At 31.6% G+C, this 13,219-nt stretch overlaps 2 protein-coding genes across 2 annotated transcripts; both read right to left on the reverse strand.

Moving 5' to 3' along the window:
- Window positions 1-1,737: 1,737 nt before the first annotated feature.
- LOC146530156 (uncharacterized) lies at window positions 1,738-10,471 on the reverse strand. Its single transcript, XM_085200710.1, has 4 exons — window positions 9,671-10,471; window positions 8,593-9,415; window positions 8,154-8,397; window positions 1,738-1,927 (listed from the first exon to the last, which is right to left on the reverse strand). Exons 1-4 carry the CDS (start codon window positions 10,469-10,471, stop codon window positions 1,738-1,740), a joined length of 2,058 nt encoding a protein of 685 aa, XP_085056836.1.
- Window positions 9,695-12,017, reverse strand: LOC146530157 (uncharacterized). The gene has a single exon (XM_085200954.1). The coding sequence runs from the start codon at window positions 11,589-11,591 to the stop codon at window positions 10,533-10,535; it is 1,059 nt and encodes a 352-aa protein (XP_085057080.1). The 5' UTR covers window positions 11,592-12,017; the 3' UTR covers window positions 9,695-10,532.
- Window positions 12,018-13,219: the final 1,202 nt, after the last annotated feature.

A 13,219-nucleotide genomic window follows, 5' to 3' on the forward strand; every position in this document is an offset into this window, starting at 1 on the left:
ATAAGATCAGATTTCAGTGATACTCGATCGTATATATGTAGGAGTATAATTAACAGCTTTTCAGCTTTCCCCCAGTTTTTATATTTTAGATCAGCTCAATAATATTTGTATGTAAAAAAGTCTTTCTTTAAGCTTTACACTATAGCCACATATACCATGGTAGGCAAAGGTTCCTCACTCTTCGCTAAATTTTCAAGTCGGTATTTACTCAATGCTTCATTGTCCGGTTACCACAGCTAGTAAATGAAAACAATTATACCCCTGAATGGGAGTCGAGCCCACAACCATCGAAGCAGTCCAGCCCTAAGCCAAAGCGTCACAACCGTAAAAAATGAAATAACCAAACAGCCGAATATAACCAAGTGCTTTCTTTACGAAATAATAATTCTACAAAATCATATTATAGTGAAGAAAAATGAAAATATATAAAAGTAATAAAATAAAAAGTAACAACATGTTTCTCATAACAATTTTTCGTCCAAACATTCCCGTTTACAGTTATTAGAAATTTCCAAGTTGTAGATACAAGTTGGAAAGTGGGCCAATTCTGAGACGTCCTTTTATGTTAACTCGGAACTAACTTTGAATCTGAAGTTGTGCGGCAATGATCATATATTGCTAAAGTTACATAGGAATGTCGATATTGCACACTGTTCTAATAAAATACGTCTATTTTATGAGAATAAGTATTAAATGCTAGTCTAAAAATATAATAAAATCCTTCCAAAACGCAAAAAAGAAAGGAATTTTCAAAAATCCACCCCTAAAGGAATAAAATAGAGGTTGAAAATCTATATGAAATATCATCTTTTTTATAGATAGAAAGTCTTATTTAAAACTTCTTTTCATTTTTTCAGTACTCATTACATATTAATTTATGAAAATAATAAAAAGAAAACAAGTGCGAAAATAAAAAGGCAGGCAAAGCCGCAGGCGGAGTCGATTAAATATCGCCTGCAATATTTAATTGCCAGAAAAAAAAACAGTACCCAAGCATCAAGATCAATGGCTTACAATATCGATCGCACCTATTAATATGTTCAGCGAATACTATAACCTATCTAGTTTATGCACATTTTCAATGAATATTAATTAGCAACTCTAATACACTGGTATTACGATTTAAACTGAATGTAGCACTAACAAGGATAAATGTTAAGGCCATAATTCATATGGAAAATGGTCACACGTTAGAAGTGTTATTATAGGTAGCACGTGCCAGCTTTGATAAATGGAAGCTAATATGGCGGTTCAGGTGCTCTACAAGTAGATAATTTTATTCTCGTCCAGTGGTATTTGAATTTTTTAAGCTTGCGTGGGCCGTGGGTTCATGTTTCTCATTTTGCTAGACTTTCATTTGTTACTTTATAAGGCAGTATTTTGTTTTCGCTGTCATAGTGTGTGATATTCATTTTTTATTTTGTAAAACAGTTTATATTCGTCTTGTTGGGATTGCTATCTAAATCTTATAAATAGAAGCATAATTATAATCGGTTGTAATATATTATAGAGATCACATAATTATTTATTTTTTTAATATATATTTTGTTTTTGTTTTCTTAACATCTACAAAATACAATAAAATATGTAAATATATTTAAGTTATTCTCGTTCAAATTATGTATTTAAGGCGGTCCTGCACATACACTGTACACAAAGACTTATAGCAAAAAAAAATTTTACAAACGACTTTTAAATTTTATACTAATTTGTAAGACAAATACAAACAAATCCATATTAAAATTCAGTTGAAATAGCAAAAACTGTTTGAAATACAGCAGTTATAACGAACGCGTCGTTATAAAATTGTATATATTTGACGTGCGCCATTCGTGCCACCACTAAATGAATTAGCACTAGCCGCCACAAAGCGACGGGAGCGCGTGAATTATTCATCGCGGGTGTGTGCCCTTCTACGATCTTCCCACTGCAAATAACAGAAATACATAGTTAAAGTAAACTCTATTCGAAAAACTAGTGAAATATATATAGCACATTTTTTTTTTTTGATAGCAATATAGGAAAAAATCTATATAATATGTTAATATTCTGGAGGTAAATCAGTTTGTTTGATAAAACGCGCTAATCTTAGAAACGGCTATTTCGAATTGAATCATTCTTTTTTCTTTTGATTGCATTTTTCACTTATCTAGGATATATAGCGTTATATGGGGCATAACATTATGGTAATATTTTCAATGTAACTCAGTCATAGTTAGATAGATAGATAGATAAAAATCTTTATTGCACACTTAAAAAGATACAATACAATAAATACTTAAAACAAAATGCACAAAGGCGGCCTTATCACTACAAGTGATCTCTTCCAGGCAACCAAATTCCGGAAGCATATAATTAAAAGTGCGGACATAATGCGGTGCAAAGTGACGCGAAAAATAACTAAATAAATAAATAAGAAAACAAAGAAATAAAATACTAGTAATAGTTACTTCGTGCACATGTGTCATATCAAATCTAAGTTAATTTCAGCCGGCGAAGCTGAAGCTTTTTGACATTTTTGTTCAATGTTTGATATAAATCCATGTCCATTCTGTTGGCGTTGAAAGTTTTTATGATCGCCGGTTCTATTTTAATAGTTTTGTATAATATTGGAGGCGTCGTGGCGCTGGGGCCCAAGTGGGCAAGTATTGTGGGTGTAATTCCCACATAAATATAATATAAAATATTTTCATTTACTCGCTCTGGTACCAAGGCCAAGCGTGGCGTTGAGTTAATATATGTTTCCAGTTCACATATATTTTACATACACTGCGTAAGGAGATTTACAACCTTAGCATTTTAAAATGGTGCTTGAACATATTTCCATATAAAGGCATAGAAAAGAGACCACTAATATATGTATAATGTGAAAAATTAAAACATAAAAAAATATTAATATAATAGTCACCGCTGCACTCACAATTTAATAAATTTTACAAAGATAGCACACATATTTAAGAAGCGCTAATGGATGTCTTTGAGTGCATTTTTGCTAGAGTTTTCATTGTATAACAGGATTAAAATATTTTTTCTTTTGTAGCTTCTCGCTTTATTTCTAGTGCGGTAGCTAAAGAGAAGGGACTAAACGCTACGGAAAATATATTTAATTAATCTAAAATTTACATATATAATACGTATCGAGATGAATGAATTGAATATATGCAATGCTTATTGGAATATCATTATCGGTCGCACACAACGTCATTGTGCTCGCTAATTACCTATTACGCATAATTTCAGCGTAACTTGCATACAGGGCGTGTGTTTTATGTGGCTATTATTAATTAGGGGTTGACCGCAGTTTCCTTTTCGTGTAATTCATGTTTCTTCTTACACTATTTCTATTTCTATCTTTTTGGTACATGGTACCCTTCGGTTTTTCTTTTGGTATTTATTAATACAAAAATATCCAAACTTATAAGATAAAACAAAGCACCTAATAGGTCTCTAAGCTTACAATTTTTATTGAATACTCACAATATCTTGTAACAAAGTATTAATTTTAAAGAAGTACCTGTCGAAAACTTTTAATTAATTTAATTATACTAGTCAGTTGTTAAGATACGCCTCGAAATTTGATATTTATATTTGTAAGTTAAATAAAAACAAAATTCAATATAATAATAATAATATAACGCGACGGTTGTGGGTTCGATCACCACTCGACAACGTCATTATCAATAAAAATTCTGTTAGCGCACTCGATACTTAACACATAAGCAGGCTCAGTTACTTAGCCGGTCTTCTTGTGTAGTTAGATTAATAAAATTATAACTTTATATATCACTAGTAGACCCGGACACAGCTACGCCCGCTTGAACTATACGAATATTTATTAAATATATTTATGAAATTATTTTCATTTTTCAATAGGCAGATGCGTTAAGCAAGCTCATTTTGGGTGACGTTTTCTAACAACAAACTTTGCAAATCGTTGCTTAGCAACGACGGTTGTTATTAACATGGCGGAATAAATTGCATATAAAATTAATAAGTAATTTAATATATTGGTATATATAGCAAATATTACAAATATGAGAAAAAAAAGTATCCTATGTTCATCCCGGGACCCTCAAGTATCTCTATATGAGTATTTTATCACAATTAAATTAGCGGTTTGGCCCTGATTGCGTAAAAGACAGACAGACAGACAGACAGAGTTACTTTCGTATTTATAATATAGGTATGGATAGGTGTATTGTTGCAGTATCTATTATTCATATAAAAATAAACATAAAGATATGAATAGCACAGAGATTTTGGTCTATTCAAATAAAAACTCTATTAATGTCGATGCTGAAACGTAAGCAAATGGAAAATGTCTTCAACAGATTTTCTTTTTTCCACCCACGTCGAGGATTTGTGTGTTCACATAAATTCTACAATGCTGGCACTTTTACCCCATACAAGGGACCTTTAAATCTTTTGTCAACGCCTTTCCAAATATAAATTCTTAATATAAGTCCCTCCTTCAACGTGATATTTGCTTAGGAAATTGAAAATTTTGGCATATTTTTATAATATTATATATAAATTATTGATACATATGTATGATAATATTTTTCATATAATATGTATTTCTGAATAAATTTAAAAAATAATAAAATAGTCATATGTAGAACTAAGTCGACAATCGATATTATAAAATTATTCGTCTTTACAATCATAACTTAAAATAAATGTGTCTTTTATAACTAGCGGACATGGCAGATATTCGCCGTAAATGAAGCTTTACCTAATATGCTAATTAATTTACCCTACTTGATATCGAGTTCGTAACACATTTTACAGTTAGCTACTATACACTACGCCTATGGCTATTGTTCTTTTTGTGTATTAAAAAATTACTCAATGTATCAATTTTTTTATACGCCATATTAAAACTTTTTAACTTTTTCTTTTTTCGTTTTTTATTTTTATTTTAATCTTTTTTTTAATAATTTAGTTGGTTTCTGGTAGCTCTACATTAGTTGTTGTTAGCCCATGATTTTGCTTTTTTTTCTTTCTGTATAACTTTTTCTAATATTTTATTTCCTGATTTCTAAAATTTTAGACAGTCTTGTTGCTATATACCACTACTGCAGCGCTACCTATTGAATATAATTATATTTACAAACCATCCAGAATCTCATTAAAATAAACATACAAAATAGTCCAGAACTTTTTCAGTCTTAGCAAAACAAACGAACAATAAATATTTTTTTTGTATCTACTCGAAGAAGGCAATTATTGTCTTTGACTTTGAAGTGCAGGTAAGATTGCTTTGTGAATCCAATAGTCGTGGATGCTAATGACAGTTCGAGGAACTTTTTTTCTGCCAATAGACGTTTCATGAGGCTTGTTGCTCTACCAGCAATATATCAATCGATTGAGTTCATGATTTTGATTAATTATACTTATTACATTACAACAAATTTATGTGTAATAACTATACCTACAAACTGATATAATAGACAACATAAAATAAAATACCTACAAAAGTAAAACTGAAAAATCATCGCACAAAAAGAATTATTTATTAAGCTTTTCACATTGTTTCAGAGTTAAAAGCTTTTCAAATTTTTAGAAGCTTACATTCTACTGTACATGTAAAATAAAATTACTTTTCAATATAAATTCAAATAAGTAACGGGTCGTATTATATAAATAACTGTTACGTATTTCATGTTTTAATTAATATTTTTGATATTTTGTAAGTAATAGCAATATATTTACCATTTAGCTCATTGGTCGAAAGTTCATCGAAAAATAATTCATGTTAAAAATAAATAAATACATATAGAATGGATGGAAATATCATTCTACCGACATTCAAAAAAGATTACGAATTGAATACAAAAGATATTTAGTAGTAGTTCGTTTTTTTATAAAAAAAATTTCACCTATAAATGTTTTTTTTCTTGTTTATTCTGCAACTAAGCTTAGATAACTGCAACTAACTAGACATAATTATGCCTATTTTTAAAATTTATATATTTAAATATTAAAAATAAAAATAAACATATAAAATACCAAAAATAACAAACATGTTATACACATATGGGATGAGCACCAAAATTTCCTCATAAATCCTTTTTAAACGTATCCCTCTATGACCCTCATTTAGAAGAAAAATTGCTTATAATAACAGATTCAACTCGCACACACACAATTTTTTATCGTTTTATGTATGTAAAATTTAAAGGGAAATGCGTTGTCGTTACAAAGGGTTTAATATTTTAGGGAAACAATATGATATGATATGATATGATATATATATATATGTCTACTTCTTCCGGGATATTTTTTTTCTCATATCTATATATATAAAGTCGAAAGGTCACTCACTCACTCATCATGAAATCTCCAAAACTACCAGAGCTAGGAGTTTCAAATTTTGCAGGGAGGTTATTTATAGGACGTAAGTGCTCGCTAAAACAGGAATTTGCAATATTCGACTCCTAAGGGGTTGTTTTCGGGGTTGATAGTTTGTATAAAACTTCGTTACTACAAATGCTAGGAGTCTCGAATTTTGCATGGATGTCATTTATAGGATGTAGGTACTCATGGAGACAGAAATTAATAATAACGTAGTTCACGCGGGCGAAGCTGCGGGCGGGCCGCTAGTGTCTAATAAGCATACCTATTTTATATTTTTGCTATTTGTATTTTTCGGGTGGATATACGAGGTATAGCTGCGAGAGTAAACATGTATTATATTTGTGTACAAAGACTAAAAGGGATTCACAAATTTCGTATCCTTTTAATTTTCATAAAAGCAAAGGAATCTCAGTCATCACTTCTCATAACTCAAGACATTTTCATAATGACCGTAATGTACGCAAAAGGTCAAATTTACATAAGTTATTTATGAAAAAGATCAAAAGAGCCCCAAGCTAGGTATACAGTTTCATTTCTTGATATTTTACTTCAGATAACATAATAGATAATTGTATTGAATAAATGATAATATATATTTTGTAGATATTATGAAGAATTGAATGAAAAAAGGTTTATTTTTCTCAGGCTTTTATTTTAATGTAATATATACCTACTTCCTCATATAAAGAGGCCGTAGTGGTGCAAGCGAGGTGCGGAAATGTGACAGTTTTGGGTTCGAATTCTTCGCTCTGGTAAAGCCAAAGCCACTCAACACGTGGCTCAAGAAGGGGAACGGAAGTATCTTAATGAGAACGGCGTGTGTTACCAAGTTACCCTACTAAAAAGTAAAGGGGCTATGCAAATTGAACCTAGTGTCAGTATACTTAGTTTTAAACTTTTTGCTTTTACTTTATTTATTTTTTATTTATTTTATTAAGTTTATCAACGGCTCATACATTGTTACATTTCAGTAAATCTAACTTAAAAACTAAAAACAATTAATGTACTGCCACTTAAAGATAAACACTGCATGCAATATAAAGTGGTTGTGAACAATCGTGAAATGGTAATTTATATAAACATAGGTTTGCAAATAAATAAGCGCGTATCAAAATTACATAAAAATATACTAAAAACTAGATTAAGGAATACACACATACATATATACCATAAATGGGTACATAACCAGGAGCATCAGTAATAACATAATTTACACACATTGTGTTGCTTTCTTAAAAGCTGTTAAAGACATTTTAAAGATATCAATATTCGTGGACACACTACATTTTTTATTATAAAGTGAGCTAAGCCTTGTAATAGGAGAATTAGATCCTAATTTTGTTCTCCGTTGCGGTGGTGCAAACAAACGGATAGGTTTTCGAGGTATTTTACGGGGTATAGTAAAAGAGAGTTTAGAGAGAAGACGCGGACAATGTATGTTATAATTTACCAATTTATATAAGAAAATTAAGTCAATGGCGTCTCTCCGAGTATTTAGGTCAGATATTTTAAAGTAATCTAGTGATTCTCTATAAGAGTACTTGTCTCGTTTAACTCTATTAAAACAAAACGCGAGATGTCTAACAAATCTCTTTTGCACCCGTTCAATACGCAGTGTATGTGTTGCAAAATGAGGACGCCAAACAACGCTCCCATACTCCAACATTGACCTTACAAGACAGTTGTACAAAATGATTTTCGTTTTAGGCTTTTTAAAATATCTAGAAATTCTAATTACAAAGCCTAACATTTTTGAAGCTTTTTTTATCAAGAATTCCATATGAGGAACAAACGTTAATCTGTTATCAATTGTGATTCCCAAATCTTTTATGGTCTGTGTCTCACTGATTTGCGCATTCTTAATGAAGTAGACTGATGGTATAATATTATTCTTTCTTGTAAATTTAATATGAAAGCATTTTGATACATTAAGCTCCATACCATTATTTTGACACCAACTAACTAGGGCATGTAAGTCTTTTTGAAATTTTACTACATCCTCCCAAGTTTCAATTATTCTATACAACTTTAAATCGTCTGCAAACAACAATGGAGTGGAATAGTTAAAACATAGTGGAAGGTCATTGATAAATATGTTGAACAATATTGGACCAAGGTGTGAACCTTGTGGTACACCAGAAAGTATTTTACATGAATATGAAGTAAATCCGTTAACCACAACAAAAAATGAGCGTTCCGATAAATAAGAACCTAGCCAATCGAGGAAAATACCTGCAACACCATATGAGTTTAATTTCATCAATAAAATTTTATAGACAACTTTATCGAAAGCCTTACTGAAATCGGTGTAAATTGCGTCCACTTGTTTTTTTTTATCTACACAAGAAATAATGTCCTCCATGTAAGTCGCCATGTTAGTATTAACTGATCGACCTCTTAAAAATCCGTTCTGCTCATCGCATACGTATTTCTCAAAGTGTGTTTGAACGAAAGGGCATACTAAAGATTCAAAGATTTTAGCCAAGCTAGACAGAATAGAAATTGGACGATAATTGCTTACAACGTGTATATCTCCTGACTTGTGGATTGGCACCACCTTAGCCGTCTTCCAAACTGAAGGAAAAACTCCTGCATTGCGTGAAGTGTTGAATATGAAATGCAATGGGGTGACTAGGTTTTCAGCACATTTGCTGATAAAATATGGCGGAATACAATCAGGTCCAGCACCTTTCGTGCGATCTATAGAATTTAGGGTTTTAAGAATTAAATCACTACTAATATACAATGAGACCAGTGCCTCACTGAATGCATGATTACTGTGGTGTGCTTTGGGGCACAACAGGGGATCCAAGTCACTGTCATTGTTGTTATACACAGACTCAAATTGAGAAGCAAACATATTGCAAATACTGTTTCCATCTGAACATGTAGAGATGCCATTCGTAAGTGTGACTGGGTATGAACTGCTACCACCGCGTCTCTCTTTCACAAATGACCAAAAATATTTAGGATTATTGCATATTCTACTTTCTGATAAATTCATATAATTACTGTAGCATTCAGTAGTAATTGTGGCACAGCGCTCAGCCAATAACTGGAAAGATATCAAGTCTAAGGGGTTATTATATTTTTTATACCTAATTCTATATTTATTTTTTTCATTTAATCGTTTAATCAGTTGACGTGAGAACCAAAGTGGGTAATTTTTATTATTTGGTCTAGAAATTGGTACAAATTTGTCTATTACCTCTCGAATGACTCCATAAAAAATTTCAACTAGTTTATTTACATCCCTCACACCGGCGAACATATTATACCAATTTATTTTAGATAAGTACGCGTTAATTACCTGGTAATCCGCTCTATAGAAATTATAGCTGATATATTGATTGTTGTAAGGCAGTTTTGTTTCACAAGAAAAGTTAATGGTTATATTTAATGGTGGGTGAAGTAAATCTATTGTAGATAAAACATCAACTGCACGTGATACAATACATGGAGATCGAAAGTCTAAGAGTACCAAATCCAAGATTCTATTCATGCTATTAACAATATGGTTGTGTTGTTGAAAATTGTTTAGGTTAAGAAAATCCAAAAAGTCATAGTTTAATGGAGAAGTGTAATAAGTATCTGAATTTTTGACCAGTTCCCAGTTGATATTACTCAAGTTAAAATCACCGATTATACATTTGTGACAGTTATTTTGTTCATTAATATTAGAAAAATTATCTAAAAAAGCCTTAAGATTAGATCTTAATACTGGAGGTGGCAAGTAGACAGCACAAAAAGCTATTAAAAAAGGCTTCATTGGTGTGCCAAGATCAATAGTAACCCACAAGTCTTCATTGGCAGTCTCATATGAAAACTGCCGTTTACATCTTATGGATTTTGAAACAGCTATTAAGACTCCTCCACCTTCCTTCTTCGTCGTAGTTCTTGATTCCTCTCTGTCCCTTCTAAAGACAATATAGTTGTCATCAAAAAGTTCTGAGCTTAATATGCCACAGTTTAGCCAAGTCTCAGTTAGAATTATCAGATCATATCTGGTCCTACTAAGATTACAAAAGAAAGCATGCGTTTTTGTTCTTAGACCTCGTACATTTTGGTAGTATATCGATAAAGAACATAAGGTAGTGTTTGATGAATTCATAATGTTTATTTGCGCGAAAAACTATGTATCAAATACAACATGTATATTTTTCCCTTTAATATTAGACTATTTTATTCAGTGCATCCAAATCTCTTATTAATATGTATTCAGAAAAATCAGTTTTTCTTGTGTAAATACGACCTCCTCTGATCCACACGTGCTTATATCCTTTTTCTTTAGCTCTTATGCGTGTTGCCGCGTGTAACGCCCTATTCCCTGGACTGAGATGTTCAGAGATGTATATGGGTGACTTTTCGCCATCGAAACCTATGTATGACGTGTTTAATTTATCAGCAATACTTTTAGTTTTATTAAAATTTATTGATGCGGCCAAAAAGGAATCACGACATCTCGGTGAGGCAAACTGAACAACAATAGACTTGGGACGATTGCTGTTGTTTTTAGATTTCATGACTCTAGTGCAATGGGCGATGTCATCTATTTTAGTCGGGCTATTAATAACCTTTCCCAATTGTGCAATAATGTTGATGAGATTTTCGTTTTTTTTCTGGGGGATGCATTGAATTTCAAGATTGTTGGGTCGGGTTTGTTGTTCTAAATTGTTAAGCCGGACTGTCATTTCCTTTAAATTTGATGTAATGTTTTTATTTTGTTCCTCTAAATTCCTAATTGTATCCTTATCTTTCTTGCTTTCTCTTACGATATCTTCATACTGTAGATTAATAAAAGAAACTGAGTCTCTAATATCCTTTATCTCCTCCCTCATAGACTTAAGTTCGTTGCTCAACATATTTTTCATAGATAACGTAATTTTTTCAATAAGCGTATCAGCCTGCTTATTCATCTCCTCCTGTATGATAGTACGTACACTATCTTCGGTAATAGAAGCATTAGTCGCACCAGGTGGAGATTCTAGAGCTTGTCTTTTTTTGGAACGTACAGTAATATTGGGGTTGAAACGGACTGGTGTGTTATCACTATTTTTAGTTTTCGGTGTTATCGAAACACATATTGGACAAGTCCATGCAGTTTTTTGGTTGGTATAATCCAGGTTTAGGCATTTGTGATGAAAAGCCTTTTTGCATAAGTCACATTGTAGATATTTTTCGTTTTTGTTGTTTATTGAACAACAACCCCATTCATATACTGTCGCGTCCATTTTTATAGTGTAGACCACGAAATATATTTAAAAAAAATATATACATAAAATATATCGTTTATAAAAGTAGCACTGTAATAATTGCTCCCATGCAAATGCACCTCAAGCAAACAGCATTTAAACTTATAAATTGCACGCTAATAAATGCTCTCGACGCAGCATAGTGCAAAACCAGTCGCTTACTCGTTACGTTTAATAAAGCTGTGGTAAGGTAGGCACAAAAAAAAAAAATCTTGAGATACGCGAAAGAATTTGTCGAAATACTGCTTCTTTAGAGGAGAATACGTAGAGTTTATATGACCCACAGTTACAACACAGACTTAAGTTTATATTAAGCACTGGCACGGTAGTTAAACTTCACTTTACGCGATTATATTTAAATACTTGTTCGGGACATTTTGACAACAACTGTTCACTTTGACTGTGGTTGATTATTTACGGCTTGGTTAAGTGCCGATCATATCATTTGGTTTAGGTTAGAAAAGTCAACCTTATTATCTTTAACTGGCTTCTATGCATTATCAATATCATGAATGCTTTATCACGAAATTTTACAAACTGATTTTTCAAAGAAATGCAAGCTACTATCGTTATATCTAAAAGAAAAATGGCTTATAATAAGAGTATCAACCCCTACGGACCGTAATTTTTTACCTTTTTACTAACATAGGAAAGCCGAAGGGACTTGCCTTATCGTTACAAAAATTTTATTACTCCTCGTAAAATGTGAAAACTTATTCGAGGGCTTGTTTTCCGATTTCCAGATAACTTGTGTAAGGGTAACTTTTAGATGCTAAGTTATTCCAACCCTTTTTAAAGAATAAGGCTATCGTGGCGTAGGCGTTGTGGATTCGATTTCCATTCGGAATGGAATCAATTATTTACATTACGCGGTTTTGGTAAAACAATATCTGGCGTTAAACCACGCCACACTCAAGAAGCAATGTCTCGAATTGCTATATTCTTTAAGTCAGCTACGTGTACTAGCATCGCTATGAATTATATTATTTTAGAGTATAAAATATTTAAGACTGTATCGGTAGCACTATGCAGAACATAATGCATAATAGTATTATACTGTCACATCGAGACTAAGTCTAAACTAAATCTAGATATATTGTAGAATGCATGTGTGTGTATGTAAATATGTATGTATCTATGTGTATAAGTAAATGTCATTCACTTTTATTTTTCTCATAAACTAACTTTTACTCTAACTAAGAAATTTCTATGATACATTCAAAGTACCAAATACTATGACTGCAGGTACGGTGAGTTACATCGAAACTCTTGACGCGGTTAAAATTGAGTGTAGCTTTCTTTGATAAATCATTTATCCACCACAAAAAGAATTTATGAATTCCAGATAGTAGGATTACTCACTTAATAGAATTCATTGATTCTTTTTGCATTTTTTTCATTCAATCTCTGTTTTTTTTTATTGCAATCATATTCTTTAGCTTTATAATATTAATACAGATATAAAAATGAACCAATTTTGAATATTTTCTATGATATACCAAATTGCCCATTGCGATTAATTAAAGCATTTATTAAAAACAATACTTTATATTTTATTAGGAAAGTCATTTCATCACCGACCAAGGCAATTTACTTATAGTTAGTAT

Source organism: Heliconius melpomene, chromosome 17, assembly GCF_056956725.1.
Source record: "Heliconius melpomene rosina isolate 202511_hmr_F chromosome 17, ASM5695672v1, whole genome shotgun sequence".
NCBI classification, from domain to species: Eukaryota; Metazoa; Arthropoda; class Insecta; order Lepidoptera; family Nymphalidae; genus Heliconius; species Heliconius melpomene.